This window comes from Cucurbita pepo, chromosome 11 (assembly GCF_057944985.1).
Source record: "Cucurbita pepo subsp. pepo isolate OVF chromosome 11, ASM5794498v1, whole genome shotgun sequence".
Lineage (NCBI taxonomy): Eukaryota > Viridiplantae > Streptophyta > Magnoliopsida > Cucurbitales > Cucurbitaceae > Cucurbita > Cucurbita pepo.
The window spans coordinates 337,382-365,299 of record NC_141808.1 but is presented as its reverse complement, the minus strand read 5'-3'; the positions used below and the strand labels follow the sequence as shown (position 1 = coordinate 365,299).

At 36.7% G+C, this 27,918-nt stretch overlaps 5 protein-coding genes and 1 non-coding gene across 12 annotated transcripts; 4 read left to right on the top strand and 2 right to left on the bottom strand.

The window, feature by feature from the left end:
- Positions 1-403: 403 nt before the first annotated feature.
- Positions 404-5,622, top strand: LOC111806096 (U-box domain-containing protein 45). Of its 2 annotated transcripts, none has more exons than XM_023691452.2 (7): positions 404-638; positions 763-828; positions 1,532-1,626; positions 2,250-2,435; positions 2,636-2,743; positions 2,832-4,003; positions 4,682-5,622. In XM_023691452.2, exons 3-7 carry the CDS (start codon positions 1,576-1,578, stop codon positions 5,487-5,489), a joined length of 2,325 nt encoding a protein of 774 aa, XP_023547220.1. In that variant the 5' UTR covers positions 404-638; positions 763-828; positions 1,532-1,575; the 3' UTR covers positions 5,490-5,622. The 2 variants fall into 2 exon arrangements, with proteins under 2 accessions (XP_023547220.1, XP_023547218.1); XM_023691450.2 differs by having other exon boundaries at positions 404-657.
- A 164-nt stretch (positions 5,623-5,786) lies between these two features.
- On the top strand, positions 5,787-5,859 carry TRNAK-CUU (transfer RNA lysine (anticodon CUU)). Its single transcript has one exon. It is a non-coding gene; the product is annotated as a tRNA-Lys (tRNA).
- Positions 5,860-7,148: 1,289 nt separating this feature from the next.
- On the bottom strand, positions 7,149-10,679 carry LOC111805841 (nucleolar GTP-binding protein 1). Of its 3 annotated transcripts, none has more exons than XM_087128049.1 (4): positions 10,565-10,679; positions 10,371-10,433; positions 7,782-9,833; positions 7,149-7,347 (listed from the first exon to the last, which is right to left on the bottom strand). In XM_087128049.1, the coding sequence occupies exon 3, from the start codon at positions 9,823-9,825 to the stop codon at positions 7,792-7,794; it is 2,034 nt and encodes a 677-aa protein (XP_086984175.1). In that variant the 5' UTR covers positions 9,826-9,833; positions 10,371-10,433; positions 10,565-10,679; the 3' UTR covers positions 7,149-7,347; positions 7,782-7,791. The 3 variants fall into 3 exon arrangements, with proteins under 3 accessions (XP_086984175.1, XP_023546856.2, XP_023546858.2); XM_023691088.2 differs by having other exon boundaries at positions 7,149-7,396; positions 7,782-9,839; positions 10,565-10,677; XM_023691090.2 differs by having other exon boundaries at positions 7,149-7,396; positions 10,565-10,677.
- Positions 10,680-11,615: 936 nt separating this feature from the next.
- Positions 11,616-14,684, bottom strand: LOC111805397 (NADH dehydrogenase [ubiquinone] flavoprotein 1, mitochondrial). 2 transcript variants are annotated; one of them, XM_023690476.2, is made up of 3 exons: positions 14,528-14,684; positions 12,652-14,121; positions 11,616-11,959 (listed from the first exon to the last, which is right to left on the bottom strand). In XM_023690476.2, exons 1-2 carry the CDS (start codon positions 14,528-14,530, stop codon positions 12,664-12,666), a joined length of 1,461 nt encoding a protein of 486 aa, XP_023546244.1. In that variant the 5' UTR covers positions 14,531-14,684; the 3' UTR covers positions 11,616-11,959; positions 12,652-12,663. The 2 variants fall into 2 exon arrangements, with proteins under 2 accessions (XP_023546244.1, XP_023546243.1); XM_023690475.2 differs by having other exon boundaries at positions 12,664-14,121.
- A 482-nt stretch (positions 14,685-15,166) lies between these two features.
- On the top strand, positions 15,167-24,383 carry LOC111806019 (RNA helicase family protein). Of its 2 annotated transcripts, none has more exons than XM_023691343.2 (16): positions 15,167-15,519; positions 15,728-15,820; positions 15,925-16,029; positions 16,208-16,425; positions 16,518-16,570; positions 16,795-16,911; positions 18,315-18,406; positions 18,493-18,579; positions 19,794-20,008; positions 20,082-20,174; positions 20,534-20,657; positions 21,572-21,719; positions 22,648-22,717; positions 23,444-23,604; positions 23,697-23,872; positions 23,957-24,383. In XM_023691343.2, the coding sequence occupies exons 1-16, from the start codon at positions 15,320-15,322 to the stop codon at positions 24,111-24,113; spliced, it is 2,109 nt and encodes a 702-aa protein (XP_023547111.1). In that variant the 5' UTR covers positions 15,167-15,319; the 3' UTR covers positions 24,114-24,383. The 2 variants fall into 2 exon arrangements, with proteins under 2 accessions (XP_023547111.1, XP_023547112.1); XM_023691344.2 differs by having other exon boundaries at positions 15,504-15,519; positions 15,908-16,029.
- Positions 24,384-25,069: 686 nt separating this feature from the next.
- LOC111806032 (uncharacterized) lies at positions 25,070-27,750 on the top strand. 2 transcript variants are annotated; one of them, XM_023691364.2, is made up of 5 exons: positions 25,086-25,167; positions 25,258-25,970; positions 26,410-26,841; positions 27,038-27,344; positions 27,514-27,750. In XM_023691364.2, exons 2-5 carry the CDS (start codon positions 25,509-25,511, stop codon positions 27,648-27,650), a joined length of 1,338 nt encoding a protein of 445 aa, XP_023547132.2. In that variant the 5' UTR covers positions 25,086-25,167; positions 25,258-25,508; the 3' UTR covers positions 27,651-27,750. The 2 variants fall into 2 exon arrangements, with proteins under 2 accessions (XP_023547131.2, XP_023547132.2); XM_023691363.2 differs by having other exon boundaries at positions 25,070-25,970.
- Positions 27,751-27,918: the final 168 nt, after the last annotated feature.

Below are 27,918 nucleotides of genomic sequence, written 5' to 3'. Positions count from 1 at the left end.
TTTTAAATAATTAAAAAAAATATATATAGTCTCTCTCTGGCAGATATTTGTTAATTTATTTTTGGCATCGATTGCTTCACTTTTTTTTTTTTTTTTGTCTGTAAAAAAATATTCCATCTGTATTTATTTATTTTTGGCAAACTATTTTTCATTTGGTTTTTATTTTAATCCCTCACATTTTTTAAATACGATTATTTAACCTCCTTTTATTTTATTTTATTTAAAAAAAATATATTTTTTAAAGCATAAACCACTTTTTTTATTATTTTTTTTTTAGCTCAAAACATGCAAATAAAATAAAAAGAGTAGAAAATAAAATAATCACAAATAAATAGGGATATAAATGAAAATATTATATTCTTTTTTTTTTTTTAATGGTTGTTTTTGTTTTTTCCACTGTGTTTTTGGCGTTGGGAAGTAAAAGGCATAAATCCTCTCTTTCTCTCTCCGTTCCGAGAAATCTGCCCACCTATTTTTAAAACTTTTTTTTATTTTATTTTATTTTATTATTTTGTATTTGTTCGTGTGTGGGATGTAGATGATTAATGGAGCGAAAATGTGCCGATCAAAGGGAGCCTCTGATTCTGTTTGTTTCCTGAGAAAATTTGTGATTAATACTATTTTATGAAGCCTCCTTGGTTAGTTCTGTTTTTTCTGGTACGTTTATTCTGTTTCAAATCTAGTTTTCTTTACACTCCACCCCTGATTTTCCCATTCTCTTAACCTTCGATTCTTGATTCTTTTCCTTTTTCCATTTTCCAGTTCGTTCCATTCATTTTGACGAAGATTTGAGGCTCGCCGTTTTCTGAATTGGTGCCTGTTATCCAGGTTTGGATTGGATTTTCTACTTGTTCGTTATTTTGAATGCTTTTGTACCATGGTTGTTCTTTCGGCCAAGATCTTTGCTGAGGAAGTCGTTTTCGAAATCCTTGTATGTAGATATTCGTTTTCCGATTCTGATACTTTTACTGTTCGGAAATACGTTCTATATCTCTGTAGATACCGTCTTCGAACCTTCAAATCGAGCTGATTGAAAATATGCCTTAATCAGAATCTGTTTTGTCTATTATCGTGGTCTCCAGTTGTTTGTTAATTCATGTTTCCCTCTCAGATTTTGTATCCTTTAGAGTTTGCTAGAATGTCTAATCAATCAGCGTTTCCTTAATTATTCGTCGTTAGTGAGATAATTGAGTCGCTATTTATCCCGTCTCTTTTTAATTATTTCTGTTTCCAACTTCAGATTGGCGTTCTGTGCATCTCCTTCTCGTACCTTAGCTCAAAAATTAAGGCGTAGGACATCTTTTATGCGCCTAAGTAGTCTTTTGTGCCTCTAAATTTCAATTATTAAAAAGGTTTAGGTTGACTCGTAGGCACTCTAATTTGCTTATGAATAAAAGGAAAGGATGATTTTGTTAGCTAAAGCAATAATGATTTGCTTTTATTATCATTTTGTTTCTTTTGTGTCTGTTATCTTTGGTGAATTTCATTTTGCCTTCTGTAAAATTATTTTTATAATTATCTCGCAATGCAGATGACATAATCTTCCAGTATTGATTTTAACGGTGAGCTTGAACAATGGATATTACTGAGGTTGAAGAAAATTTATTTGCTGCAAGTGATGCCAAGGTATGTAGAATGGCTAATCTTCAAGCTCGTATTGGGTTCAAAAGCCCTCATTTCATATTTTCATTCATCAAGAGAAATAGGTCAATATGTCGTGGTTTTTCTTCCTTCCCCTTCGCCCGTGGTATTTTACTTCTGAAAAGGCTTACCTCCTTTTCTTAATCTACTTTTAAACTCCTGAACCCTTCTATGTTCTGACTAGCAGCACGGTTCTATCTTCTCTTCTGTTTTCATGAACCATCTATGGCGTTGTGTGGGGTTTCATAAATACTCAAGGAATCAGAAATATTTGACTGTAATTTTTTATACTGTCGCTCGGCTGGTTGGATTTGGTTTGGGTTGAATGCTTATTTACATCTACCATTTGTTGTATGTGTTGGGTTCACAATGATCTCACATTTCTTGCACTATTTTCTACATTGACAACAAATTTCTCCTTCAAAAAGTGTGTGGTCGGACAGCCGAGGGGTAAACGTTCAGTATATTGTAGAATGAATTTTCAAGTTGTTCAATGAGAATCGTCTTTGCAGATCTTTTTTTGGCTTGTTCTTATTAGAAGTCAATAGTTCAATCAGTATTGATACTATGGCACGAGGTAAGTAACCTAGTTTTGTCCTTTATTGTAGCTACACGGGGGAATGTGCAAGACTCTTTCTGCAACATATTGTAAAGTGTTATCAATTTTCCCTTCATTGGAAGCTGCCCGACCTCGGAGCAAATCTGGTATCCAGGCATTATGTTCACTGCATGTAGCACTGGAAAAAGCCAAGAATACTCTCCAACATTGTACAGAGAGCAGCAAACTTTACTTGGTACAACGATTGTATCCCTTTGGTTTTCCTATCTAGAATAGCTGGCTTTATGATTTTTTAGAGCCATCGGTGTCATACAGAAGCACTAATTTTCAACCTTATTGATGATGAAGTTGTCATAGAGCTTTTATGTTAGTACTTTATGATGCCTTTTAGCACCTTAAAATTCCGGTTCTTAACATATTTTTTGCATGTGGTAGGCTATAACTGGGGACTCTGTCCTGTTAAAGTTTGAGAAGGTAAAAAGAGCTCTGCAAGATAGTCTTAAACGTGTTGAAGATATTGTTCCACAGTCAATTGGCTATCAGGTGCCATAACCTTGAGTTTTTCTTAATATTATCAGGAAATGTTGCTTGAAAATGCGCTTTGTTGACACCCTTTTAATTTTCGTGTCAGGTTCAGGAGATTATGAAGGAACTGGGAAGTACTCATTTTTTCCTAGATCCCTTGGAGAAGCAAGTTGGCGATGACATTATTTTATTGCTCCAACAGGGACGAACATTTAACAACACTGTTGACAACGATGAGCTTGAAGCTTTTCACCAAGCTGCTATTAGACTTGGAATAAACTCCTCAAGAGCAGCTCTTGCAGAGAGAAGGGCACTAAAGAAACTAATTGACCGGTCTCGTATTGAAGAGGACAAGAGGAAGGAATCCATTGTAGCATATCTTTTGCATCTCATGAGGAAGTACTCCAAGTTATTTAGAAGTGAGGTATCAGACGACAACGATTCACAGGGTTCTGGACCTTGTTCACCCACTGTTCAGGGCTCTCTCGAGGACAGTGGACCTGGTGGAAACGGTCAGGCCTTTGAAAGGCAGCTAACAAAGATTGGTTCTTTTATTTTGAAGCCAAAAAATCGCAGATTTGAGCCGACTCCCCTTCCACCTGACGAGTTGAGGTGCCATATTTCATTGCAGCTTATGTATGATCCGGTCATAATTGCTTCCGGGCAAACATATGAAAGGATTTGCATTGAGAAGTGGTTTAGTGATGGCCATAACACCTGCCCGAAAACTCAACAGAAACTCTCTCATCTTACACTGACTCCGAATTACAGTGTTAAGGGCCTGATTACAAACTGGTGTGAACAGCATGGAGTTCCTATTCCTGATGGACCTCCAGATAGTCTTGACCTAAATTACTGGAGGCTCGCGTTATCTGAATCAGAGTCTCAATTGTCACATATGGAGTCTGTTGGTTCTTGTAAGTTGAAAGATGTTAAAGTTGTTCCACTAGAAGAAAATAGTATAACTGAGGAGATCAAAGGAAACGTAATGGACGACAAATCTGCTGAAGATCAAAAGTCCGACATAAATATGCATGCTAAATACGAAGAGTATTTGAAAGTCTTAAATGAAGAAGCCGACTTAAGGAAAAAGTCGGCGGTTGTGGAGCAAATGAGACAATTACTCAAGGAGGATGAAGAGGCGAGGATATTTATGGGAGCTAATGGATTCGTCCAGGGACTTCTACGCTACTTAGAGATGGCCATGCGAGAACAAAATACTAGGGCTCAGGAAAGTGGAGCAATGGCTCTTTTCAACCTTGCTGTCAACAACGACAGGTTTGCAGCCTTCCCAATCCTTTTGTCTTAGTTCTAGATACTATAGTCAATTTTTTTATTGTTATATAAATTACACTCAGCATATCAATAGTTTGGGTGGCATGTATGCGGGGTAGTACAATGATTTTCACTTATGCTTCTTTTATTTGGTAATAATTTTACCTTTACTTTTATAGCAGTGATAATTCCTAAATAAACTATGTGCGCCACTAAAATCACGCTGTTCAATAATTAAAAAAAGGTACACAACATTTTAGTTTTTTCATGAGCATAATTCTATCCTTGTTCCAAAGCCTTCCTCGACTTAGAAAATGTGTAAAACTAGATATATTTATCATCGTTAACCAGTAATAATTTGAATGCTAGGAAAATGATGGGGGACATTGAAATGCTTTATATGGTTGTTGGTCTTTAACTCTTCAGTGTGTTTTAGCTTTTGGTTCTGTACATTTCTTTTACTTCCATTATTGGTATTCAACACATAGATGTTGTCTTTTAGCACAAAAAGTGCCTTTTAAAAATAGTTCCTTTAATTAATTTGACAAAAGTAATGCTAATTGTTGAAGCTATTTTACTTTTTTTTGGGTCATAACGTTCTTTTCCTTTGAAAATGCATTCCTTTTGATCTAAATTATTTTGTGTAGTATATATATGATGTATGGAAGTATATTTTCTCAGGAACAAAGAAATAATGCTGGCGGCAGGGATGATTCCATTGTTGGAGGAAATGATTATGAACCCAAATTCCCACGGATATGCAACGGCCCTCTATCTCAACGTCTCCTGTCTGGAAGAAGCAAAATCTATTATCGGCTCAAGTTGTGCAGTCCCGTACTTGATTCAGCCCCTCCACGCGCGTACCCAAACACTATGCAAGCTTGATGCACTTCACACACTTTACAATCTCTCAACTGTGCCCTCCAATATACCCAACCTGATTTCTTCTGAAATCATCGGGGGACTTCAAGCCCTTCTTGCAGCCCGTCTTGATCGAACATGGACCGAAAAGTGCATAGCCATCTTGATAAATATAGCTTCAAGTGAATTAGGTAGAGATCAAATGTCATCCACTCCAGAAATTATCAGTGGGTTGGCAGCAATATTAGACAGTGGTGAAGCCCTTGAGCAGGAACAAGCAGTGACTTGTCTCTTGATTCTGTGCAATGGGAATGAGAAGTGCAGTGAGATGGTCCTACAGGAAGGCGTAATTCCCGGGCTGGTGTCGATGTCTGTGAACGGGACAACGAGAGGTAAGGAGAAGGCTCAAAAGCTTCTGATGTTGTTTAGGGAGCAAAGACAACAGGAGCCACCACCGCCACTGCCACTGCCACCTGTATCCATACCGAAACCACTATCAGAGAGTAGCGGGACATCCATGCCTGTGGCAGAATCAAAGCCACTGTGCAAGTCAATTTCAAGAAGAAAAACAGGAAAAGCTTTTGGCTTTTTATGGAAAAGCAAAAGCTATTCAGTGTACCAATTCTGAAAAAGCTCATTGGCCCTTGTAAATTTTATTTAATTAAATTTTTATTTTTATTTTTATTTTTGGGTTTTCGTTTAATCTGAAAGATGAGATGTACAGGCCCGCTGTAATTAATTCACGGAGTTTTGGCTTCTAACTCCAGCTTTGCACTCCCACGCACTCCTCAAATGATCCTTTCCCAAAATGAAACAAAGATCAAACACCAACGCATTGAGAGATAGAAGCACGGTTAAGACTAAAATCACTTGTTGTAGAAATATTTAAAATACAAATAAATATAATTAGAATATACAACAACAAGCCCGTCTAGCTCAGTTGGTAGAGCGCAAGGCTCTTAACCTTGTGGTCGTGGGTTCGAGCCCCACGGTGGGCGTGTTATTTCCCTTTTTTATTCTTTTTTATCATTTTCTCCGCCGAAAAAAATCATATTATTTTCTACGCTTCCATTGCTTGCCTCTTCACACATTCATAATTCAGATCCATTATGACCCTCATTGGATTTCGTATGAACCAAGGTTTACTCATCTCTCTGTTCCATCTCTCCCCCAGTTCATTAGTATGGTTATTCATGAACTTGAGCAAAGATGTGGCGAGGGTCACTGCCCAATCTTGTCAACAGCATCGTCAAATTTTAATGGAAAAGTTTCAATCAGATGAAGAACACCGTCAATCTTATAAAAAACGAGCTTGGATGGAGGAAAATTCTTCTCCAGAGTTTTTGCGATCGCCAGAAACCGATCATCAATGAAGAAGAGGGACCAGTGAGCAATGATATTGCAGGACAAAAATCAAAGGGTTCAAAATCTTGGCTTTTCGCACCATCTTTCTTGTCGATGATATTGTAGTGAGCAATTAAGTCACATGTACTGCAAATTGTACTTCAAATAAAACAGAACCTATTTGAATGCTCCGCGGAAATCCTCAGTCACCTCGGAAATTTCCAAGAGTAAATCGCAGTAACAGATTGATCAACAGTTCCTCGGATTCATAAGCTTACGAAAAGAGTGTTCAATGGCGGGAGAGTTTCCTCCATGGCGTCAACGGAGAAGAATTCAACGGATGGGAACGCGGCTTCCTGTAACATGAATTTGCACTTAAGAACACGAACAAACACCGACGGGGACCAAATGAAATGGCGGATTCACCATTTAAGCGGAACGAACCGTCTCTGACCTAGATTCTCTCTTCTTCCTGCTCCCATCTATCTCTACCTCGCTCTCTAATGCCAAGTTTCAAATGAACTTTTGCCCAATTTTAGGAGGGTTTTTAACTTCCAAAAACTAGAAAATTAGTTTTTAAAATTTTGTTTCTATTTTTAAAAAATTGCATTGAATTCAATGGTTTTAAAAACTATGGTTAGAAAATATTAATATAATTTTAATATTTTAGGCTGCATTATTAATAATTTCGTATATTTGTTTAACCATAATGAAATATTATTATGGCTTAGAAGTAAGTAAAAAATGTAGGAATTCCAGATTTTTAAAATAAAAGAGAATTGAAGATGTACTGAGGTTTGAATTGCATTTTATTTGCAAAGAAAAAGAAGAAATTTTTGGTTAAAGGATTATATTCATTACTTTGATCTCAAAGAAGAAGAAATTTTAAACAAGTAAATTTCTCAAATTCAAATAGCAATTGTTCTATGAAGTATAAAAGGAATTGTAGAAAATGAACTTATTAATTACCATGAAAAGAGGGCAGCAGCAAATAAAATTTTAATACTCAGCGGGCAAAATTTTTGTGGTATCATGTGAAATACCTCACAAGACACCCAAGAATAGAACGTTCCAAAGATTTGAATTGCACAACAACTACTCTGTTCCCCAAGGCAACGCATCAATCTACATCTTCATCAGACCTTTTACAACAAGAAAACATCTCAAAAGGTTGTAAAACCCAATGTATACCTGCAATAACATAACATATACTGAACTTAAAACCATATGAATATGTAACTTTCTGTAAATACAACATTTGCAGAAATTTCAACCAGCAGAAGGAATCATCAAAAAATAACAAAAATATGAGAAGAAAAGTGTCTTTTCATGTAAGTGGCTTTAGGAGTTTACTCCATCCATGGATTAGAAATCTCTGAACTTGAAAACAAGCCGACTTCTTTATGTAATATGCATGGACGGATCATGAAATGATTCAAGTTGTATGATGAAAGAGAGAATGCAGAATAAGAGAGATTCAAGATCCAGAAAGTGCATATAGACCCATGCCCATAGCCTTTGAATTCTAGCAAACGCAAACCAAATTTAAGGATGGAAAGCATAAGATTTACTTTACCTCAAACATTTCAACGCCTGTCTGTTTTTCCAGTAGAACGCTTTCCTGAATACAAGTGTTTTGGTTTCAATGTCGGGATTACCCTGTCTGCCTCACCACGACGAGCATTCTTATTCCTCTTCTTCACAGATTTCTTTGCTATTTTTAATGCCTTGACCTTTTCGACCGAGTCCTTGAATCCCTCCCCAGGGGCAACCTCACTTGGTGGCCGAGACCTAGACCTAGATCTTGACAAGGATCTAGACTTCATACGCAACTTTTTACTTGGTGTTTCATCATCCACGTCCATAGCATTATGGCCAGTGGCATCTCCCCTGTCAGGAGATCTCTCCCTCTTGCGCCCTCGTGACATACTCCGTGCTCGATTAACTGCCATACTAGGATCCAGACCCAAGGCTGATAGCTGTCTCCCCATTCTCTTTGTTGTGTATTCCCGGTCTTTATCAAATTTCCTTGGTACAATGGGTCGACTTTCTGCAGTGCTCTTCTTGATCCTATGCTGTTGAATAAGCATACTTTTCTTTCTCCTGATCGCAGCCAAAGCTTGTTGTTCTTCAGGAGTCAATTCAGCACCATCCATCTCAAAATCATCCTTAGTTTCCTCTTCTTGGCGATACCCTTCTTCTCTTTCCAACTCTTCAAGTCTAAATAAAATATCAGGATCAATGAAGTCAGACACATTATGTCCATCTATAATTTCAGGCATGATATCTTCTTTCCATTCATCATTGGCTAAGATATAATTCTTCTTTAAACTGGCAGAATAGACACCAGCACCACCATTCTCTTCTTCCAAATCCTTCTCGGTTTTCCTAGTTTCCTTCTCTGCAGCATCTTGTTTGGCCCTAGCTTCCAAAACTGCCTCAGGTATGCATGGTGGCCTTTCCTTCTGGTCCCGAGGCTTTGGCATTGCTACATGAAACCGATTTAAGCAATCATTTATCCTTTTAGATTTCATCTTCAATTCTACCCTCTGATTTAATAATCTCTCGCATGCAGAATTCTTAACAGCAATAACGCCTTCCTCTGTCAAAGTGCTCATAGTAAGCAACACCCCCTCTTCACCTGTAGACTCGTCTCCTTGACCCATCACAGTTTTCATAGCTTCAGCCTCCATGTCCTTAACCAACTTCATGTCTTCCTCTGGTATACCATCTAGTGGCTGCAAATCAGTTTTATTGCAGACAATAATCAATGGTTTGTTCATAAACAGAGACTTTATACTGTGAAAGAGAGCCGCCTGCTGAGCAATTGTATAACCACAAGACCCTGATATGTCTAGGAAAAACAAAACGGCAGCTCTCAAATGAGCTAAAGCAGTAATGCTACACATCTCAATGATGTTACGATCTTCAAATGGCCTATCCAAAATCCCTGGTGTATCAATGACTTGGTACCTCAAGTACTTATAGTCAGTGTGACCCACAAAGAGTGACTTTGTTGTGAAAGCATAGGGCTGAACATCAACGTCAGCTCTAGTGATCTTGTTAATAAATGAGCTCTTACCAACATTAGGGTACCCACAAATTAAGATCGTTCTAGTATTAGGGTCAATTGAAGGAAGTCTTGCCATGTGCTGTCTAATCTGCTCTAAGTAAGCCAAACTAGGCCCAATTCTCTTTATCACAGTACACATCCTTCCAAGAGCTGCGACCTTCAAACACTTGCAACGGTAGAGTGAATCACCATATTTTAACAGTTTCACATAGTCTTTAGCAATCTTGCTAATGAGGTTCCTTGCAGTGTTAATTTGTCCAAGAGCAAGCTTATAATGATCTTTATTATATAGAACGTGCAGGAGATCACCATAGAAAGGATGAATATCATCTAGCCGAGGGAATTCATCGATGATAGTAGAGAGCTTTTCATGGAAGTTCGTCTGAGTATATTTTACTTTCCTCATATAAAACTGGCGCAAGCGAGAAATGGCATAACCCTTGTGGACAACAGTGGGTGTTTGGCGCTGGGTACGGGACAGAATAATATCAATAAAATCCTTTCCATTAGGTACCACAGTAATCTTCTTGAAGTTGTACTGCACCATTTTTTACCCTGCAACTAGAATTACAGTAGTTCACATCAAATTGAAAAAATAGTTCCCGTGTATCTAAAATAACAAAGAAATGTAGAATTTAGAATCATAAAAATAGTAAAAATTAAAAATAAGCAAATATTGCTACACATACAAACTTAATGCCTGAAAAACTACAACTGAACGATGCCGTCTGGAAACTACAAGAAATTATGAAGATAGTTTTGGATTGTAGTCGGTTTAGTGAACAGAGAAATCACTAAAACAATGTAAGATCTGAATACTGAGATTCCCAACCAGCAAGAATTTGTCAGACATAACCAACATGATGAAAAGTGCACAACGCACGATCAAAATCAGATTTATTACTCAATAGCAACATAATCACCATATAAACAGATAATATTCTCTACGAAAAACGTAAATTAGTCGGATTCCCGCTGTTCCTATACCCGCGAAAAATTTCCCCGACAATTGATTCGTTGGCTAATCTCATACATATCGTAAAGGCAGCAGAGAAAAAACAGAAATCGTACTCCAAAAAGCAAACCACAAACCTTGTTTCCTTCCTTCTCGTTTGACGAGTCAGAAAACTCAAATGATAGATTTGATATCCTTCCCTGCAACCACAACAAGACAGATTCAAAAAGTACTGGAAATTAGAGAGACGCAGCGAGACATCTAACGAGTGAGGAATTTTTTTCGCCGAATTGGTTTAGAGTTTTGTAGAGAGTGAAGAAGGGAAGAGTACCTAGCTGCATTCGGACTTCGAAGAGCCCAGAGAAACTGACGCAGACGACGGCTGTTGTAGGGCTTTAGGCGCCATTTATATATATAGTTTTGCTAAAATACCCTAATTTGTTCAAATGTGTTATTTTTCATGAATTGCAGAAATAATATATTACGTAGGGTTAAATAAATAAGTAATAACACCCTCCATGCGAGCAAGGATTCGAGGTTAATTGTCTTCACCTTAAATGTATAAATTAAATATACTCAATTTTGAAAGTTTAATAATTCAAATTGTAATTTTACCTTCTAAATCTTATAAATCAAATTATATCTGTTAAATTTTAGGACTATTAATTAATTAGTTAATTTATTTAAATTCTATCAATTAAGGTGATATGAAATCATAAATTTGAAAATATGGAATTGAATGAAAAATACTATAGTGAATATGAAAACACTCAAATCCATATTGCAGTTGAACAAACCCTAAAAATGTGAACTTAAATTTTTTTTTTTTTTTTGTTTGTTTTGCGACAATTATTTGCAACTTATCTAAAATATTAAAAATCAAATCAACATTTTAGACATCTGCTATCTTCCTTGACAATTAAATGCTATATCATCAACCAACATAAACATAGTTTAACGTTTAAGGCATATTATATTCTTCTATAAGTAAGTTTTTATTTTTTATTTTTTTTAGATATAACTTACCAATGCAGATAATCATCCATTACAATATATTAAAGAAATACACGGAAAATAAAGGTAGTGTAAATATACAATACAACAGCTGACACGAACATAGCTTAAGAAATAGCTATACATACAGTTGGAAGACCTGCTAGAAAAAAGTACAAGTTACAAGTGAGTTTAGCTTATTACTTAGAAACTTTCACTTATTACTTAGAAACAACTGAAAGTGGTGGTGTTTTGATAAAACTACGAAGTTAATAATAATAAATTACTTTACTATGAAAAATACTTATTCAAAAGCACCTCATGGCTCCAAGTTCATCAAAGTTGAATCTCAGAAACATATTTTAAATTCAGGGTCAAGACTAAGAACATTTGAAGAAATAGCTGATCTTTTACCGTTTATTTGATGTTCCACAGGGAGGTGAAATTTCTGTTCAGATGAGTACAACAACTTAAAGAAGAAAACATAGATATCCACCATCAAATGGCGTTAACAGAGGCATTCAAAATACACTAGAGAGAAAAATGTATAATAATTCTAGCCCAAAAGACGCTTCAAAAAATACAAACGAGTTTCTTGATAAGTCAATTTGAAACAGCAAACAAAATGCAGACATGACCTGCAGACATGACCTGCAGACGCTTGAACCACACCAATCATCCAAATATCTGGGGCTGCTTCATTATTTGCAATTTCCATCAAAGTTGGAGTTCCCTACATAGCATACAGGATGAAGAAGTCGTTCAGTGCTTTATCATAAGATAGAAATTGTAAAAGATATTTGAACAGCAGCGAAACAAAACAAAGTTCACACCTCCACACATCAATGTTACAGAATTGGACAGAAAAATGACCCACTTTTTTGCATCATTGACTGAAGAAAAGAATCTCCCGGAATAAGCAAGTATATCTAACCATTTGGAATAGATAAAATCTTCAGAAAGAAAACCACTAAACAATGGAATAGTTTTTCTTTTAGCTTCTCTGTTTTTATATGAGAATCAAAGTTCCACGGTCTCTTTACTTGAAAGTCCAATGATCAACAGCTATTGAGAGCTCATGCTCATGAGTCATTAATTTCTGCATGTGCCATTTTCTTGACCCACAAAATCATGGCAGAAAAGAACATAATATAAAGAACCGTATAAACATTTTATCAGTAATGACTACGATAGGAATCTCCAAGTTCGAACATAATATAAACCCGTTTCAAAGCGGAGGTAAGATAATGATTTATATTAAAAGATCCATTCAGATCTTACATGTTTACTTGCACCAGCAAATGTATATCTGACAGCAGTTTTAACCTTGTTATGATTATTGGGCTACAAGAGCCAAACTAAAGCAACAACATGCTCAGCTTATGTCTGCTAATCAAATTAGTGTGGAAAGGATTCCAAATAAACCTGAAAGAATACCTATGCAGCGGCCTGGATCAGCTCCCGTTCTGCATGTTCTCTAATCCTTCTCTCAAGCTCAGGCCTAAAATTCTTGATAAGACCCTGCACAGGCCAAGCAGCAGCATCACCGAGGGCACAAATGGTGTGCCCTTCAATCTGCTTGGTAACCTCTTGTAGCATGTCAATTTCTTCCAGCTTCGCATTTCCAACCTTCATTCTTTCCATTATCATCCACAGCCATCCTGTACCTTCTCTGCAGGGAGTACACTGTCCACAGCTTTCATGCTTGTAGAAATAGGAGAGCCTTGCAATAGCATCCACAATATCAGTTGATTTATCCATAACAATTACAGCTGCAGTGCCCAACCCACTCTGGACAGCCTTTAGTGCGTCATAATCCATGATTACATCATCACATATGTGCTTGGGAAGCAGTGGGACTGAAGAACCTCCGGGAATTACAGCAAGCAAGTTGTCCCATCCACCTCTAACCCCTCCACAGTGCCTTTCAATTAACTCCTTCAGTGGAATGCTCATTTCCTCTTCAACAGTGCAAGGCTTATTCACATGTCCTGAGACACAAAACAATTTGGTACCAGAGTTGTTCTTCCTCCCAAAACTGGCAAACCATTCTGGTCCACGCCTTAAAATAGTAGGAGAAACAGCCACTGTCTCCACATTAGTCACAGTGGTAGGACATCCATATAATCCTGCATTAGCAGGAAAAGGAGGCTTCAATCGTGGTTTCCCTTGTTTCCCTTCAAGGCTTTCCAATAGAGCTGTTTCTTCCCCACAGATGTAAGCACCGGCACCAAAGTGGATGTGGACGTCAAAATCATAACCAGATCCACATGCATTCTTGCCCAAAAATCCAGCTTCATAGGCCTCTTTTCTGGCCTTTTCAAGATTCTTTCGTTCATTCACATACTCGCCTCTGATATATATGTAAGCTGCAGTAGCCCTCATCCCAACTCCAGCAATCAGACAACCTTCCAAGAGTTTGTGTGGATCGTGGCGCATGATTTCCCTGTCCTTACAGGTTCCAGGTTCACTTTCATCAGCATTGACAACAAGATAGGAAGGGCGGCCATCGGATACTTTGGGCATGAATGACCATTTAAGCCCAGATGGAAACCCAGCACCTCCACGACCACGGAGGCCTGACTTCTTTACTTCGTTGACAATCCAATCAGTACCCTTGAGTACTAAATCTTTAGTTCTGTACCAATCACCACGTTTCATGGCACCTTTGAGAAAGGGATCGTGTAAACCGTATAAGTTGGTAAAGATTCGGTCCTCATCCTTCAAGCCACCAAAATGAGTTTTCTCTGGAGGTGGAGGAGGTGGGGGAGGCTGAGGGCTGCTATTAGCTGCTGCACCTTGATTGCTAAATGCCCTGAATCCTACGCCCCACCTATCATTATAGCTCCTTGCCAACGCTGTTCGTTGTAAATAAAGCATGCCCCTAAAAGGTGCCTAAAGAAGATAATAAATTTTGGTAATTCAATCGTATGATACCAGATAATGATAATAGTTCAAATGGTGAAATAGGGAAGACGAAGAAAAAGAAAATGAGAATGCACTAAGAAACCCACCATGCCTAATAATATTCAGAAACCTAATGCCAACATTCAAACAGATACAGATGAACGTAAGAAAATCTTGCCAATAGCTTAACTTTAGAACGAAATTTTGAAAGATCTCTACAAATGGAAAAATCAAAGGCACTCGAGACAACAACTGGTTGTCTAAATTCTTCGAAACATTCAAATTCATACACTAAATCAGAACGACCCGAAAACTAAATACGAACTAAAAAAAAAAAGCGACAGAGAACATATGATCAAATTATAACCGGACTGAAGAAATATAAATTTCTTACCATAGCATGAAGTGCTTAGGACGGATTTGAATCCTGAGACGCGCAGGCGATTGCAGCCGATTGATGGAGATTTGCAGAAACGATGGAGAAAAATAAAATGGGGCGAGAGGCTTCAGAAATGACCCGGCCAGTGGCGATCTCTTGTAAACAAAATCTACGGTTGCGATTTATTGATTATGGTTGTGCTCATAGGAGTTGGCCATCGAACGGCTGAGATTGAGCTAGACTTCGCGATAATTAAGAGGTACACGTAAATACTAAAGCGTGGGTACTAATAGCTTGAATTAATAAAAATGCTAATAAGTTTTTACTTTTATTTTGAAAATAACATAAACTTCAAAAGAGAGAAAGTATATATATATATATATATATATATATACTTTTTACTCATTAATTTTGGATAAAAACAATTAATGTTTTGTTTAAAAAATATTTGAAATGTTTTTAAAATTTAATTAATACTATTTCAATTTTTTTTAGTTTAAAAAAAAATATATCTCATATATTATTTTTTCCTTTAATTTCATTTATATCTTGTACTTCAACCTATGACGTAAAAAATTCCGTAAATATGGTTTGTGCAAATTTTAATGAAAATAAAATTAAATGGCGGGCAATGCTTGGCTTCACCAATTGGTCAAATATTGAAGTATGCCACCCAAAATTAAGAAAAATTAGTAGGAATTTGCTCAACAGTGTGATAGAAGAATCGAGGCAGCTGAAACTCGAAGCCGCTCTTGCGATTTTACAAGTTCATACGAAGTTGAGGAGAGTACCAGAGTAGATTCATCTATGGCGCAGCTCCCAATTCTCCAATTCGAGGAGAAAATCATCGAAACAGTGGAGAAGAATCAAGTGGTAGTTATAATTGGAGAGACAGGCTCAGGGAAGAGCACTCAGCTCTCTCAAATGCTCCACCGGAGAGGATACACGAAGTCCGGTATTATCGGCGTCACTCAGCCTCGCCGAGTTGCCGCCGTTTCTGTTGCTCGGTAAACTCCTAACCTGTTTACTTTCTTGCAAAACAGTGTCGCCTTTTGTTATAGAACTCGGAATCCGGTATTGAGTGTTCTGGGGACGATCTAACTAATTGTATTTCGTGGAAAGATATTCATAGGAAGTAACCGAGGTTGTCACATGTATGGAAATCTTGAATAAAAGTGATAAAATAGTTAATGGATTATCTATTTAAACTGGCAGACGAGTTGCAGAGGAGCTTGACGTTCAACTTGGCGAGGAAGTTGGATATGCCATTCGTTTTGAGGACAGAACTTCAGAAAGAACTCGAATCAAGTAACTGAACTTGACTTCTGCTCGTTCAAATTAGTAAAGTATTTTGTTGTTTTGTTTGATTCCTAGTTTTCTTGCAACTGACTGTAGGATTGTAAACTGCTTAGATATCTCACTGATGGAGTCCTCCTTCGCGAAAGTCTTTCTGATCCCGAGCTCGGTCAATATTCAGTGATCATATTGGATGAGGCTCACGAGAGAAGCTTGAATACGTGAGTTGCATCTTATGAATATCAGTTCTCAGTCCCATCTTATACCTCATTATTTGGCATTTCCTTCTTTTTGGTCCAATTAAGTTGTTTTATGTTCTTTTTTCTGTTTGGCACTATCTCATTATTTCTCTCAACTTGTACATAAACAATGATCAAAGCTTTTTCATTATTTTTCCAGAGACATATTGATGGGGCTGATGAAACGTTTAATTAGAATGCGTAGTTCCAACTTGAAGGTTCTTATCACTTCAGCAACCCTTGATGGGGACAAAGTATCGAAATTCTTTTTCGATTGCCCTTTGCTGACAGTTCCTGGAAAGTTGTATCCTGTTGAGATATTGTATAGCAATGAACGTCCAAAGAGCTACCTTGAATCATGTCTAAAAACGGCTATCGGTAGGCTTAATATTCCCATATATCAATCCTTTCCATCCACTTTTAGACTTTCCTAGTTAAATACTGAAGAGCTTGCATTAACTATTTGCTAGATATACATACCAAAGAACCAGAAGGGGATGTTCTCATTTTCATGACTGGGCAGGTACATTTGTTTTTGTTTTGGATAAATAACCAAATTTTCATTGAAAAGAAAGTGAAAGAATACTAGGGCATACAAAAAAGAGAGCCCACAAAAGAAAAGACGAAGGCAACCTAAAAGAAATGCCTCCAATCGAGCAAAATAAAACTAAGTTCTATTCTTTTAACTCTATCTGGCATTTATTTTCAGCTAATTGTTTCTTCATTAAAACAATTCTTTTTTTGAAGGATGATATAGAGAAGTTAGTGTCAAAGTTGGAGGAAAAAGTTTATAATCTGGAAGAAGGATCTTGCATGGATGCTGTAGTTCTTCCCCTTCATGGTTCATTGCCACCAGAACTGCAGGCAAGTAAACTATTTTTTTTTTTTCACTTAGAAAATTAGTTGAGACAAGGTTAAATTCTTTATTTATTATTGATCTAAATACATAAATAAAACTTCACTACGAACATATTTCTATAGTTATTTTTTTAAAAGTTACTATTGAATTGTTTTTTTCTTATATGTTTGATTCCAATATCACAAACTTGTAAATAGCGACTTCAAGTGCACAATATGTTTACAAGCTACCGATTCAACCTTCTTTAAAATGTTCTTAAATAAAAATGTAAAATAATTTGGAGAAAGCCTCCCAAACATGCACACATTTTGGTACTTAGCTTTGGGCAGTTACTGCGTAATTTTAAGTTTCATGGAGGATTTTGTTTTCTCTTGCATTATTGTAAATATCTATTAATTGGTATAATACTTCATTTTCTATCCTTAACCCTTACTTTAGGGAGAAAAGTAGAAGATTAATAAGCCCACATGACTTCATTTTCTCGATCTTAGTTTATCACTTACGACTATGTCTCCTCTGATAGGATTTACCTCCACTCATTCTTGGATTTCTTATTATTTTCCTCCCAGGGTTTACTTGACATCATGCTTTTTATGCGGTAGAGAAATAAATCCAATTTTTAAAGTTTTGCGGCTCATGCCTTAAGTGTATCTTTTTCATGGAGTTATCCTGGTCAAACATTTTGGCCTTTTGGAATTAGAATGGTAGAGACCAAGTTAAAACTTAAAATACTCTCTTGGTTGATGTTCTTTGTGAAAAGTTTGATGAGGCAGTACTATTCTAAAAAAATTAAGTTCTTCCTCTGACTGTGAACTCTTTCCTAGGAGAACCTTTTTTTTTTTTTTCCCCGCATATTTAGAGTAAGTTTTTGTTTGGACTTCTTTTGCATTTTCTTTTGAAAGAAACTTTCTCATGGGGTCACGGTGATATTTCTCTTCATGCAGTAGCCATATAAAGTGGAGGACATTTGTTATCTCTTCCAGTGTTTCTAGGTGTCTAAGAATGTTTCCAATTTTTCATGTGAATACCCTTTAAGAAGAAAATACAAATTTCCAATTTTTCTTTTTGTTGGAAATTTGGTTAGAAAGGAAGAAAAAATTTAAGAAATTCTTTGATGAGGAGTAAAGATCTCAATGAGCTGTAAGATGTTTTTATTTTTGTCTATTGTGTTGGAGCTCCTTACGTTATTATTTTTTGTTGATATAGACATTCTGCTATTTATGACATTTGGATAACGTTGGCTTTTGAGGGAGTTGTCATCATGAATATACCATTTCTTCGATGTAATGTTTAATGATTCTTATTTAAAAGTTAGAGAAGCATCAGAAGAAATGATGTAAATGTACATGTTGGAGCCATTCAGTTTTCATGGGACTTTTATGTCTGACACATTATCTTTACCGTCCAGGTGCGTGTATTCAGTCGTCCACCACCAAATTGTAGGAGATTTATTGCAGCAACCAATATTGCTGAAACTTCTTTGACTGTTGATGGTGTTGTGTAAGTAAATTAGGTAAATCTCTTTGGGTTTTTTTTATAATTCATATTTAAACTGCATCACACCGATAAGCATGTATTGATCATAGGTATGTCATCGATTCTGGTTATGTCAAGCAACGGCAATACAACCCATCAACTGGCATGTACTCCCTCGACGTTGTACAAATTAGCAAGTATGTACTCTACTTCACTGACTATTAAGCTCTCTTGTTGGAATGTCTTAAAGTTGCTCTTGATAGTAGCAATTGTTTTTTTGCCTTTCTATACTCTTTGATGGCTGTGTTTGATGCTAGAATTTGGTTGAATACTTAACCATCCTGGAATTTTCCCTTCAAATTCCCTCTTTTGAGTTATTTATATATTTTTAAGATTGGTGGCAAAGTTGGGTGTCTCTTTGGGTAATTGTTTACTCTATCAATTGTTAACTTCTTCAAAGGCCTCCAGAAAGTCTCTTGTAACTGCAAGCAGGTTTTGCCATCTAGTGTCAAGATCACGATGGGGAGTGGTGAAAATACCAAATTATGAATCCCTCTCTACTGCTTTCCCTGATCTCAATGCAATATCCAACAGCAAAGGTCTAAAGATCATCAAAGTGTGGAGTCCCTCCAAGTCTTCCTCAACTAAACTCTGGAAGAAATCTTAATGATATCAAAATCTAGTATCAGGTTTCTCTTACTGCCACTTTTGGATTTCTCCAATGGCCTCTGTTGTGGGTTAACTCCTATGCAAAATAAATGAAGTTGGAATTGTGTACACGTCTAATTCCTTATGTTTCAAATTTCTTTCTGAAGACGTCAAGGACACTGAAATACTGGGAGACCTTGCAAATGGGTGTGAAAAGACATACATCCCAAAACCTTTGCAGTTCTACTCACTTCTGATATATGTAAAAGTGGAAGCTTGATCTTATCTATTTCCTTAGCAGCCCATGGCCCTCAACTTCGAGAACTCCATTCTGGATGATTTTGGTTGTTTGCTCCTGTTCCCAACAACGTTCCAACCTTGCTGACCTCTCTGTTAGGAGGATAGACATTCTTTCTGATATAGCTAAGTTCCTTTGGCTAAAACTTTTTTATTTTATTTTTTTATTTTTGAATATTTTGGAACAAAATAAACAACAGAGCTTTTCCATATGAGGAAAACTCTTCTACCTCTCTTTTTCTAGCAGTAGTAATTGGTTTCATAGATGCTACTTGGTGTAGGCTCAACAATTCCTTTTGGAACTATAGCTTATCTTCAATGTGCTCTGATTTAAACCCTTTTTGTATACTCCCTAACTTGAGATGAGGGTTGCCAGTGGTAGACTTTGTACAATTTGTCTTTGCTGGATTCGTGTGCATGATCATGTATTAGTTTCTTCACCTTAACCTTTATGTCTTGGGCACAGAGTGCAGGCAAATCAACGTGCTGGGAGAGCTGGAAGAACACGTCCAGGGAAGTGCTATAGGCTGTACACTTCCATGGATTATCAAGAGGACTTATTGGATGTAACAGTTCCTGAAATACAACGATCTTCTCTTGCTGGCAGTGTTCTTTATTTGAAATCATTAGACCTTCCAGATATTGATATTCTCAGATTTGATTTTCTTGATCCACCTACCTGTAAGTATCAATATTAAGCTCTGCAATCTTTCTTCAACTGAATATGATGACTAAATCTAACTCGATATGGCAGCTGAATCTTTAGAAGATGCATTGAAGCAGCTATATCTTATTGACGCTATTGATGAAAATGGATCTATTACTAAAATTGGGCAAACAATGGCTGGTACTACTCTTAATATCTACCACTATCTATGTACTTTATTTTATGCTTATGATTGTAGCAGAATCACAATTCTGTATCTTAGGTGTGGGTGTTTGTCAAAATTGATGACATTGTGCTCATGTTGAATTTATTTCTACCACTGTTGGGTTAAGATTGCATGCAAACTTCAATGCTTTATGTTGGATTTTTGGTAAACGAGTTCTTTGTGTTTGATAACTGATAGATGTTAAACAGGATAAATGAAAAAATGATTGTTGTACTGCAATAATTTCTCTGTCTTATCAACTTTATTTGCATATCTAAATGTAGGACAAACAATTAATCAGTTTTGGTGCTACGTTTTATGATCTCTCGTGCAGAGCTTCCACTAGAACCTTCACTCTCACGAACCTTGATAGAGGCAAATGAGTATGGTTGTATATCCCATGCTTTGACTGTTGCTGCAATGTTATCAGCAGAGACGACATTGCTTCCTGGTCGCAGGTGTTAGCTCAATTAAAGTCTGGTTTTAATAATATTGTTAAAACAACATTCATTTGAATTCTATTAGTCTGCAGACTTATTACCATAAACTATGTACCGTCAGTTGGTATGATTTGCTTTGAGGTCCCTAACTTCTCTGACGTAATCTTTATTTCACAGTTCATTTATGAGAAAATATGTACCCTGCATACTTTTATTTTTTCACTCTACCTAATTTTAACTTAATTTGTCCTTCAATTTGTTAAAAATCTAGTGAGTTATGTTTATACAAACTAGTTTGTAGCGTTAACGAAATGATTATACAACCTCAGAATTTATCTCACGATCATTGCATCACAACCTAGAGCTATAACTATCATTGTATGGAACAGCGTACACGGCTCAGTTTCTGATTATTCTGTTTTCTACCATTAAAACCTGAACCTCTCACTGTTTATGGAGACTCCTTTGTTGTTTGTTATTACTTGAGAACTTTTGTGAGATCCCACGTTGATTGGAGAAGGGAACAAAACATTTCTTATAAGGGTGTGAAAACCTCTCTCTAGCAGCCGCGTTTTAAAACCTTGAGGGGAAGCCCGAAAGGGAAATCCCAAACCGAAAAGGAAAGTCCAAATAGGACAATATCTGCTAGCGGTGGGCTTGGACTGTTACAACTTTCTCCCATAAAATTATGTGAGACTATTAACTTTTCAATTTTTTTGAAGTATCATTCTTAAAATTTAGATAGGTGTTGATCCCTACATCTTTGTCCATTGAATGTATAGAATAGAACCTACACGTTGACACTAGAGCGTGTGAGTTTACATATTCAGCCTCGTGTCATATCTTATGATCATTGGTAACACAACATTAATGAAGTGAGTAGGTCTGGTCATGGATCCTCTCCGTGATAATTTACCTGCTTTTGTCTGTAGAAAGAATGCTGATAAGAAGAGGAAGCACAGGTCCTTGGACCTTCCTGATGGCTCTGGCTGGGGTGACCACATCCAATTACTACAGATATTTGAGCTTTGGGATCAAGAGAATTACGATGTTAACTGGTGCAAAGACCGCGAATTACAGGCAAGTTTGAATAGTCCGTTTCTGAAACATATTCATGCTAGGCATTATTTGTAAGATAGAAATCAGTAACCAAAATATATGGTTTGTACGTGCTATATATTGATGCGCGTTTGACTTGGGCCTATTTTCCGTAGATGTTTTAGATTTTGATCTTAGGGGTTTTCATTTAACTTATCATGGGGTTGGGCTTTAAAAGGATTGGGTTGGGCAATTTGGCTTTTTTTGGCTCTTAAAATTTCGGATTTTATCCTTTGTGTCTCAGCTGTGTCATAGCACGTTAGAAATTTAAATTAATAATAATAAACGATTTTATCCTTTATGGGATCTTTCATGTACATTGTAAAACTGCCAATCACACTAACCTTTTGTGAATGTTTACCTTTGGACATGTGAGAATCTTACAATAATCAGAATAAACAAAATTTATTTTTCGCTATTCTAATGTTTTCTCGAAACATGAGAATTCTTAGCAAAAAAATCAGAAGGAAAAAAAAAAAACAAATTAACTTATTAAGGAAAATAAAACGAGTGATGGAATGCTCCCAACATCCTTTATTTTTCATATACTACCTTGGGGAGGGAGTCTATTTGTAGAGGCAGGCTTCTCTCCTTAATGGTCCTGTGTGCTTCCATATCAAAGCCTAAGCATCATGGGTGGAGTTCACATGGGTTTGATCCATATCCAAATCCAAGATTGGTGAGTGGACAACAAAATACCCACATGGATTTGGCAATTAACTAGGACTTTTTCTTTGGATTATTTACCTTCTTTTTGGAAATTAAGAAACATGAGTTCTTACCTTCCTTCTTATAATGGTTTCTCTTACTAATGATTTTCGTGTTCCTTATTAATAATAAAACAAAACAAGACAGAATGAAAATAAATAACTAATGGTGGGAAATTAACTGTCAGAGCTTACTATTGCAGGTAAGAGGGATGTTGTTTGTCAAAGACGTACGAAAACAGCTCTGTCAAATAATGCAGAAAATAGCCAAAGGTTGGTATCATTTCTGGTATCATGTTTAGAAAATTAATGTGAAAATATTGGCTTCCCGTTTCTTGTTGAGGAAAGATGACACGAAGGATGATATGAAATGAAACGCCTTATAGTTCCAGGTTTGATTAGAAAATGGAAATCACAAGTTTGGAGTTCAGAAATCATAGTGATGGATGTCCTGGTTAGCTACTTGAAAGATTAAATTTAATGTATTACGGAGTTTAATCAAGAAATTCTCGGGTAAAAACCTGTAAAGACGACCATGAAGGCTGCAGATCATGTTTTTATATGTTCTATAGCTAGCAAACTGTTGAATAATATTTCAACATTTTTCAAGCTACAGATTATCTTCCCTGGGAGTAGTACCAAGGACTGTTTTTATGCTAATGCTTAGAGAGCATCTTGTACGGAAGAGCCAAGATCTTATGGCTAAAATGGGTTAGAGGGGAATTATTGAGCTTTTCACAGGGCAGAACTGAATATTGTTATGTTGAATGCTAGGGTGCTACCTCAATTTACAATGCAAGGGAGCCAGCCAAACCCGAGCCTTAGTATAACATATTATAACTCTCTTTTAGTCCCCCCAGGATGTTGGTGGCTGTTTAAGGACATCGGAATGGGCCTGATATCTGGATTAATATTTTGTTTATTTATCTTTTTCTTTTCTTCCAGAGATATAATTAAGATTATTCTCTCTAGTTTCCTAATTATCCTAGTAAAACACAGGATCATTAGACGTATGGACATCCAGAAACCAAAAGGAAAGCCGGGCAGAGTACTGGAATTTGAGGAAGGCTTTATGTGTTGGTTATGCCAATCAACTTGCAGAGAGAATGATTCATCACAATGGCTATCGAACCCTTAGTTTTAAGCCCCAAGTCGTTCAGGTACGACGTTGGCGTGTACTTTTGTAATACAGTATCGACCATGTCCAGCTTCATTGTTTGAAATTGATCTAAACTAAAAGTCTCCGTTGTAGGTGCATCCCTCGTCTGTTATTAAGCCAGATGAAGATGGGAAATTTGCTGACTATGTTGTGTACCATGAGCTGATTACAACATCAAGACCCTTTATGCGCAATGTATGTGCCGTACAGGTTGAATGGGTTATGCCCATTTTAAACAAGGTTAAGAATCTAAATGTAAATAAATTAAGGTAAGCCAGTTCGCTCGATACCATCTTTTGTCAAGCATTGAAGTTTGCTCATGGACCAGCTTAGCAGTTTTCTTCCCTTGACAGTGGTGGCAGTGCTGATCTTACGAGTGAGCCAATGGAGGGAAACGTTAAAGACTCCCTGAAGAAAGAGGATGGTGGCACCACACCAACTCTTGATGGCCATGATAACAAAATTCAGGCTGCTCGAGAACGATTTCTTGCACGGAAAGGGAAAAAGTGATACTATGTGATCAAACAGTAGAATTGATACATGCTGGTGAGTTATTTCTTGAACATTGTGGAGCTTAGGAAACATGAGTAAATTGATTATACTTGTGTCAGCTTACTTCACTCACTCATAGTGATTCCCTATCTTATAGCTAACAGAGCCCGAAGAAACTTAGGTCACTTAAAGATTTGTAGTCAAGAGAGCTCATCTTAGATTCATTAGGGTAATCTAAGGTGGGACGTGATCGTAATTTTAATTTTTAGTGATATAAACCGTTCTTCATCTTCTTTTTTCTAATATTTTTCTCAATAATTTTGTTTTAATAGTTTGATATTATTTTGGGAGGATAATAATTTTAATTTAATTTTAAATGAAATTAAATAAAAATAGTTATGAATATAAAAGATTTAAATTTAGACTTTTGTCATATTTTTTATTTTTTATTTTTTATTTTGCAAGCATGCGATCACATATTTTAATTAACAATATTAAATAAATCACAAGTTGTGGGAAGCTGATTATTGTTTTTTTGTTTCAATTTTTGGTAAATTATTATTTCTTGTCCTTTTCATAAGAAAGCATCCTATCAATCATAAATTCAAATGTTGAACATGCTAATCTAAGAAATAATTGTGCATCATTAACTTTAATTTAAAATATAAGACCAAAGTTAATTTTTGAGTAATTTTAATTAGGTTATAGTAATCAACAACTTTAAAAAGTGAATTATGAATATTGGTTTCATAGTTTTTCTTTATGGAATTTTAAGCCAACTTTTCATAAATAATAAGTGAAATATAATTTTATAAAATTTTAAATATTTGAACTTAGTGTAAGAAAAATATTTAAAATTTGAAGATCAAGCTATACATAAATAAAAAATCGGGGAATTTTTTTTTTTTTTTTTTTTTTTTTTTTTTTTGAAAGTTATTATGAAATGTAATTAAAATGTCTTTTGCCGGGATGTGAAGCAAACGAAAAAGAAAAAGAAAAGAGAGGGAGAGATCACAAGCTTACGACATGGATCGCACCTTTTCCTCTGCTAAAATGCGAAAATCTAGCCATGGTGAATCTCCTGCTGCGCTCATTTGTATTTAATTTCTGTTCCTTCGTATTTCAACGGTCCTGATTATTAAAATCTTCATGGGAAGAACAGTTTGATTCCAGCCAACGGCTAAAACTCGAGGCCCCAGATATTCGTAGTTATTGCCGCCCACTGTGTACGAATCTTGAGTTCTTTATACTTGTCTGGAATGGGTTTGTTCGAGACATTTTAATTTAAGGGAACTGAGTTCGATGTTTTGTATAAGATATTGACTTCCTTCCATCTTGGATGGAAATCCCCAATTACCAAAACCCCATACCCAAAGAAGAGAAGTTTCAAGTTTGTGTTGATCTTCAACTTCAATGGCTAAGCATCGTGATCATGTGGATATTGACGATCCTGAAGCCCATCTTCCACTTCTTGATTCTAATCAGAATCAGAGTTCACAAACCACAGGGCGAGAAACAGACGGCGAAGAAGCCCATTTGGACAGTGCCCTCAAACTGTTCGACACATTGCTTGGCTTTTTGGGCTTCCACCAATCCTCTGTTTTGAGCTGTGTTTTGTCTTGGTCTGGTTTTGTTCTTGTCGGTATTGTTGTGCCTGTTGTTATGCTGCAGCTCACAGATTGCGCCGCCTGCAAGCAGTACCAGATTAAGGATTTTGAGCTTGACATAGTTGCCTCCCAAGCTTGTCTCGCAGCTGTGTCTCTGCTCTGTCTTTCTCACAACCTCAGAAAATATGGTATAAAGAGGTTCCTCAGTGTTGATAGGCAGATCAGCTCTTTGGCTGGGTTTCGCAAAGACTATGTCAAGAAGATACGGGTGAGCTTCTAAAACTTAATCTTCTTTTGATAAATAGAAACATTAGTCTCTTACCTCCATGGTAATATGTGAGATCCCACGTCGATTGGGGAGGAGAACGAAATACCCTTTACAAGGGTGTGGAAGCCTTTCCCTAACCGACGCGTTTTAAAAACCTTGGGGGAAGCTCGAGAGGGAAAGCCCAAAGAGGACAATATCGCCGTTACATAATCTGATGATATAAGTTGTATTATCTCATCTATGATTGTGAATGCCTACGGATATGAAATGTCACTCATTCCGTTCAAATAAGTTCATGAACATAAGGTGTTGATCAAAAGTAGTACCTTTTGACATAGTAATTTAAAGTTTGCTCATTTTCACTTCTTTGGATCTATTTGTCGTGTAAATCTGAACAGTGGTATTAGAAAGAACTTGGTTTGACCATCTATCTCCACAGGGTTCAATACGTTTGCTTGTCTTCTGGGCACTGCCATGTTTCATTTTGAAGGCTGCTCGAGAGGTAATTCGAATACTATATGCGGAGCGTGTATCGTGGGGGCTATCGGTTGCTATCTTACTGGCTATGACCATATCCTGGACTTATCTGAGCTTGATCTCTCTATCCGCCGCCATTGTGTTTCATCTGATGTGTAATTTACAAGTCATCCACTTTGATAACTATGCAAAACTCCTGCAGACAGAGTCTGAAGTTTTGTTGCTAATTGAGGAGCATATTTTCCTACGCTATCATTTGTCCAAGATAAGCCACAGATTCAGAATCTTTCTTCTTCTAGACTTCTTGGTTGTGACTGCAAGCCAGTTTATGACTCTATTCCAGACTACAAGATATAGTGCAGTGGTTACCCTCATAAATAGTGGTGATTTTGCAGTAAGTTCATCAATTTCTTACAACTATCTTTCTTAGATACATGTAGATCGTTTTACGAGCTCAAGGTTGTATGTCCAAGGCTTGATGTTGGTTTGTCAGCAATACGTTGAGACGAATCTCGACCGTTAAAGCCTGGTTGAGACGAATCTCAATCTTTAAAGCCTGATTTTCCTTACTTTTTCTTCTCAACTTTCAGGTATCTGCAATTGTTCAAGTGGTTGGAGTGATTCTTTGCTTGCATGGAGCAACGAAGATTTCCCACAGAGCCCAAGGAATCGCATCAGTAGCAAGTAGATGGCATGCTTTAGTGACTTGTGGTCCAGGTGATGTATCTCAAACTCGACATCCGAACGGGGATGGGAACTCAGAATCTCCTAAAAGACTGAACTCAATGACTTGCGCTTACTCTGAAAGTGATTTGGAGTCTTTGGATATTGTTACAATGCCTACAACCACACAGCTAGCTTCTTATATGTCCTCCTATCATAAAAGAGAAGCATTTGGTAAGAAACTCAGATATACTCATCAACTCAATCAATATTTTGCACAATAGGATCAGTCATCAACTCGTTCAATATTTTGCACAATAGGATCTTTAAAACTCTATAGGAACCTCATTACTATGTGTTTCATGCTGTTCATGCTGTTTTTAACTTAGTCTCCATGGTGCAGTGATGTATTTGCAGATGAATCCAGGGGGAATCACCATTTTTGGGTGGACAGTTAACAGAGCTCTGCTGAACACTATATTTTTTATTGAACTCACGCTGGTCACCTTTGTGCTTGGGAAGACTTTAGTTTTCACGTGAAGTATCAGAAATTTGAGTTAGCTGCCCAATCGGTTATGTTTGTTTGTAAAGCCCTTCAAATATCCTACTAAAGCCTTGCTGATATCCTACTAAAAGCCTTTTGCTTACTTGTAAAACAGTTCATTGTCTTGAGCAATTTTGTTTTCGGGCATCTATTTTGTTGGTTTGCAAGTGGTCATATCCTTACTGTTGGGGTTATTTTCACATTCCCTCTGCGGGCAGCTGCTCTTCTTGGCTAAGCTAAAGCAATGTTGTTCAAATAAAGTTC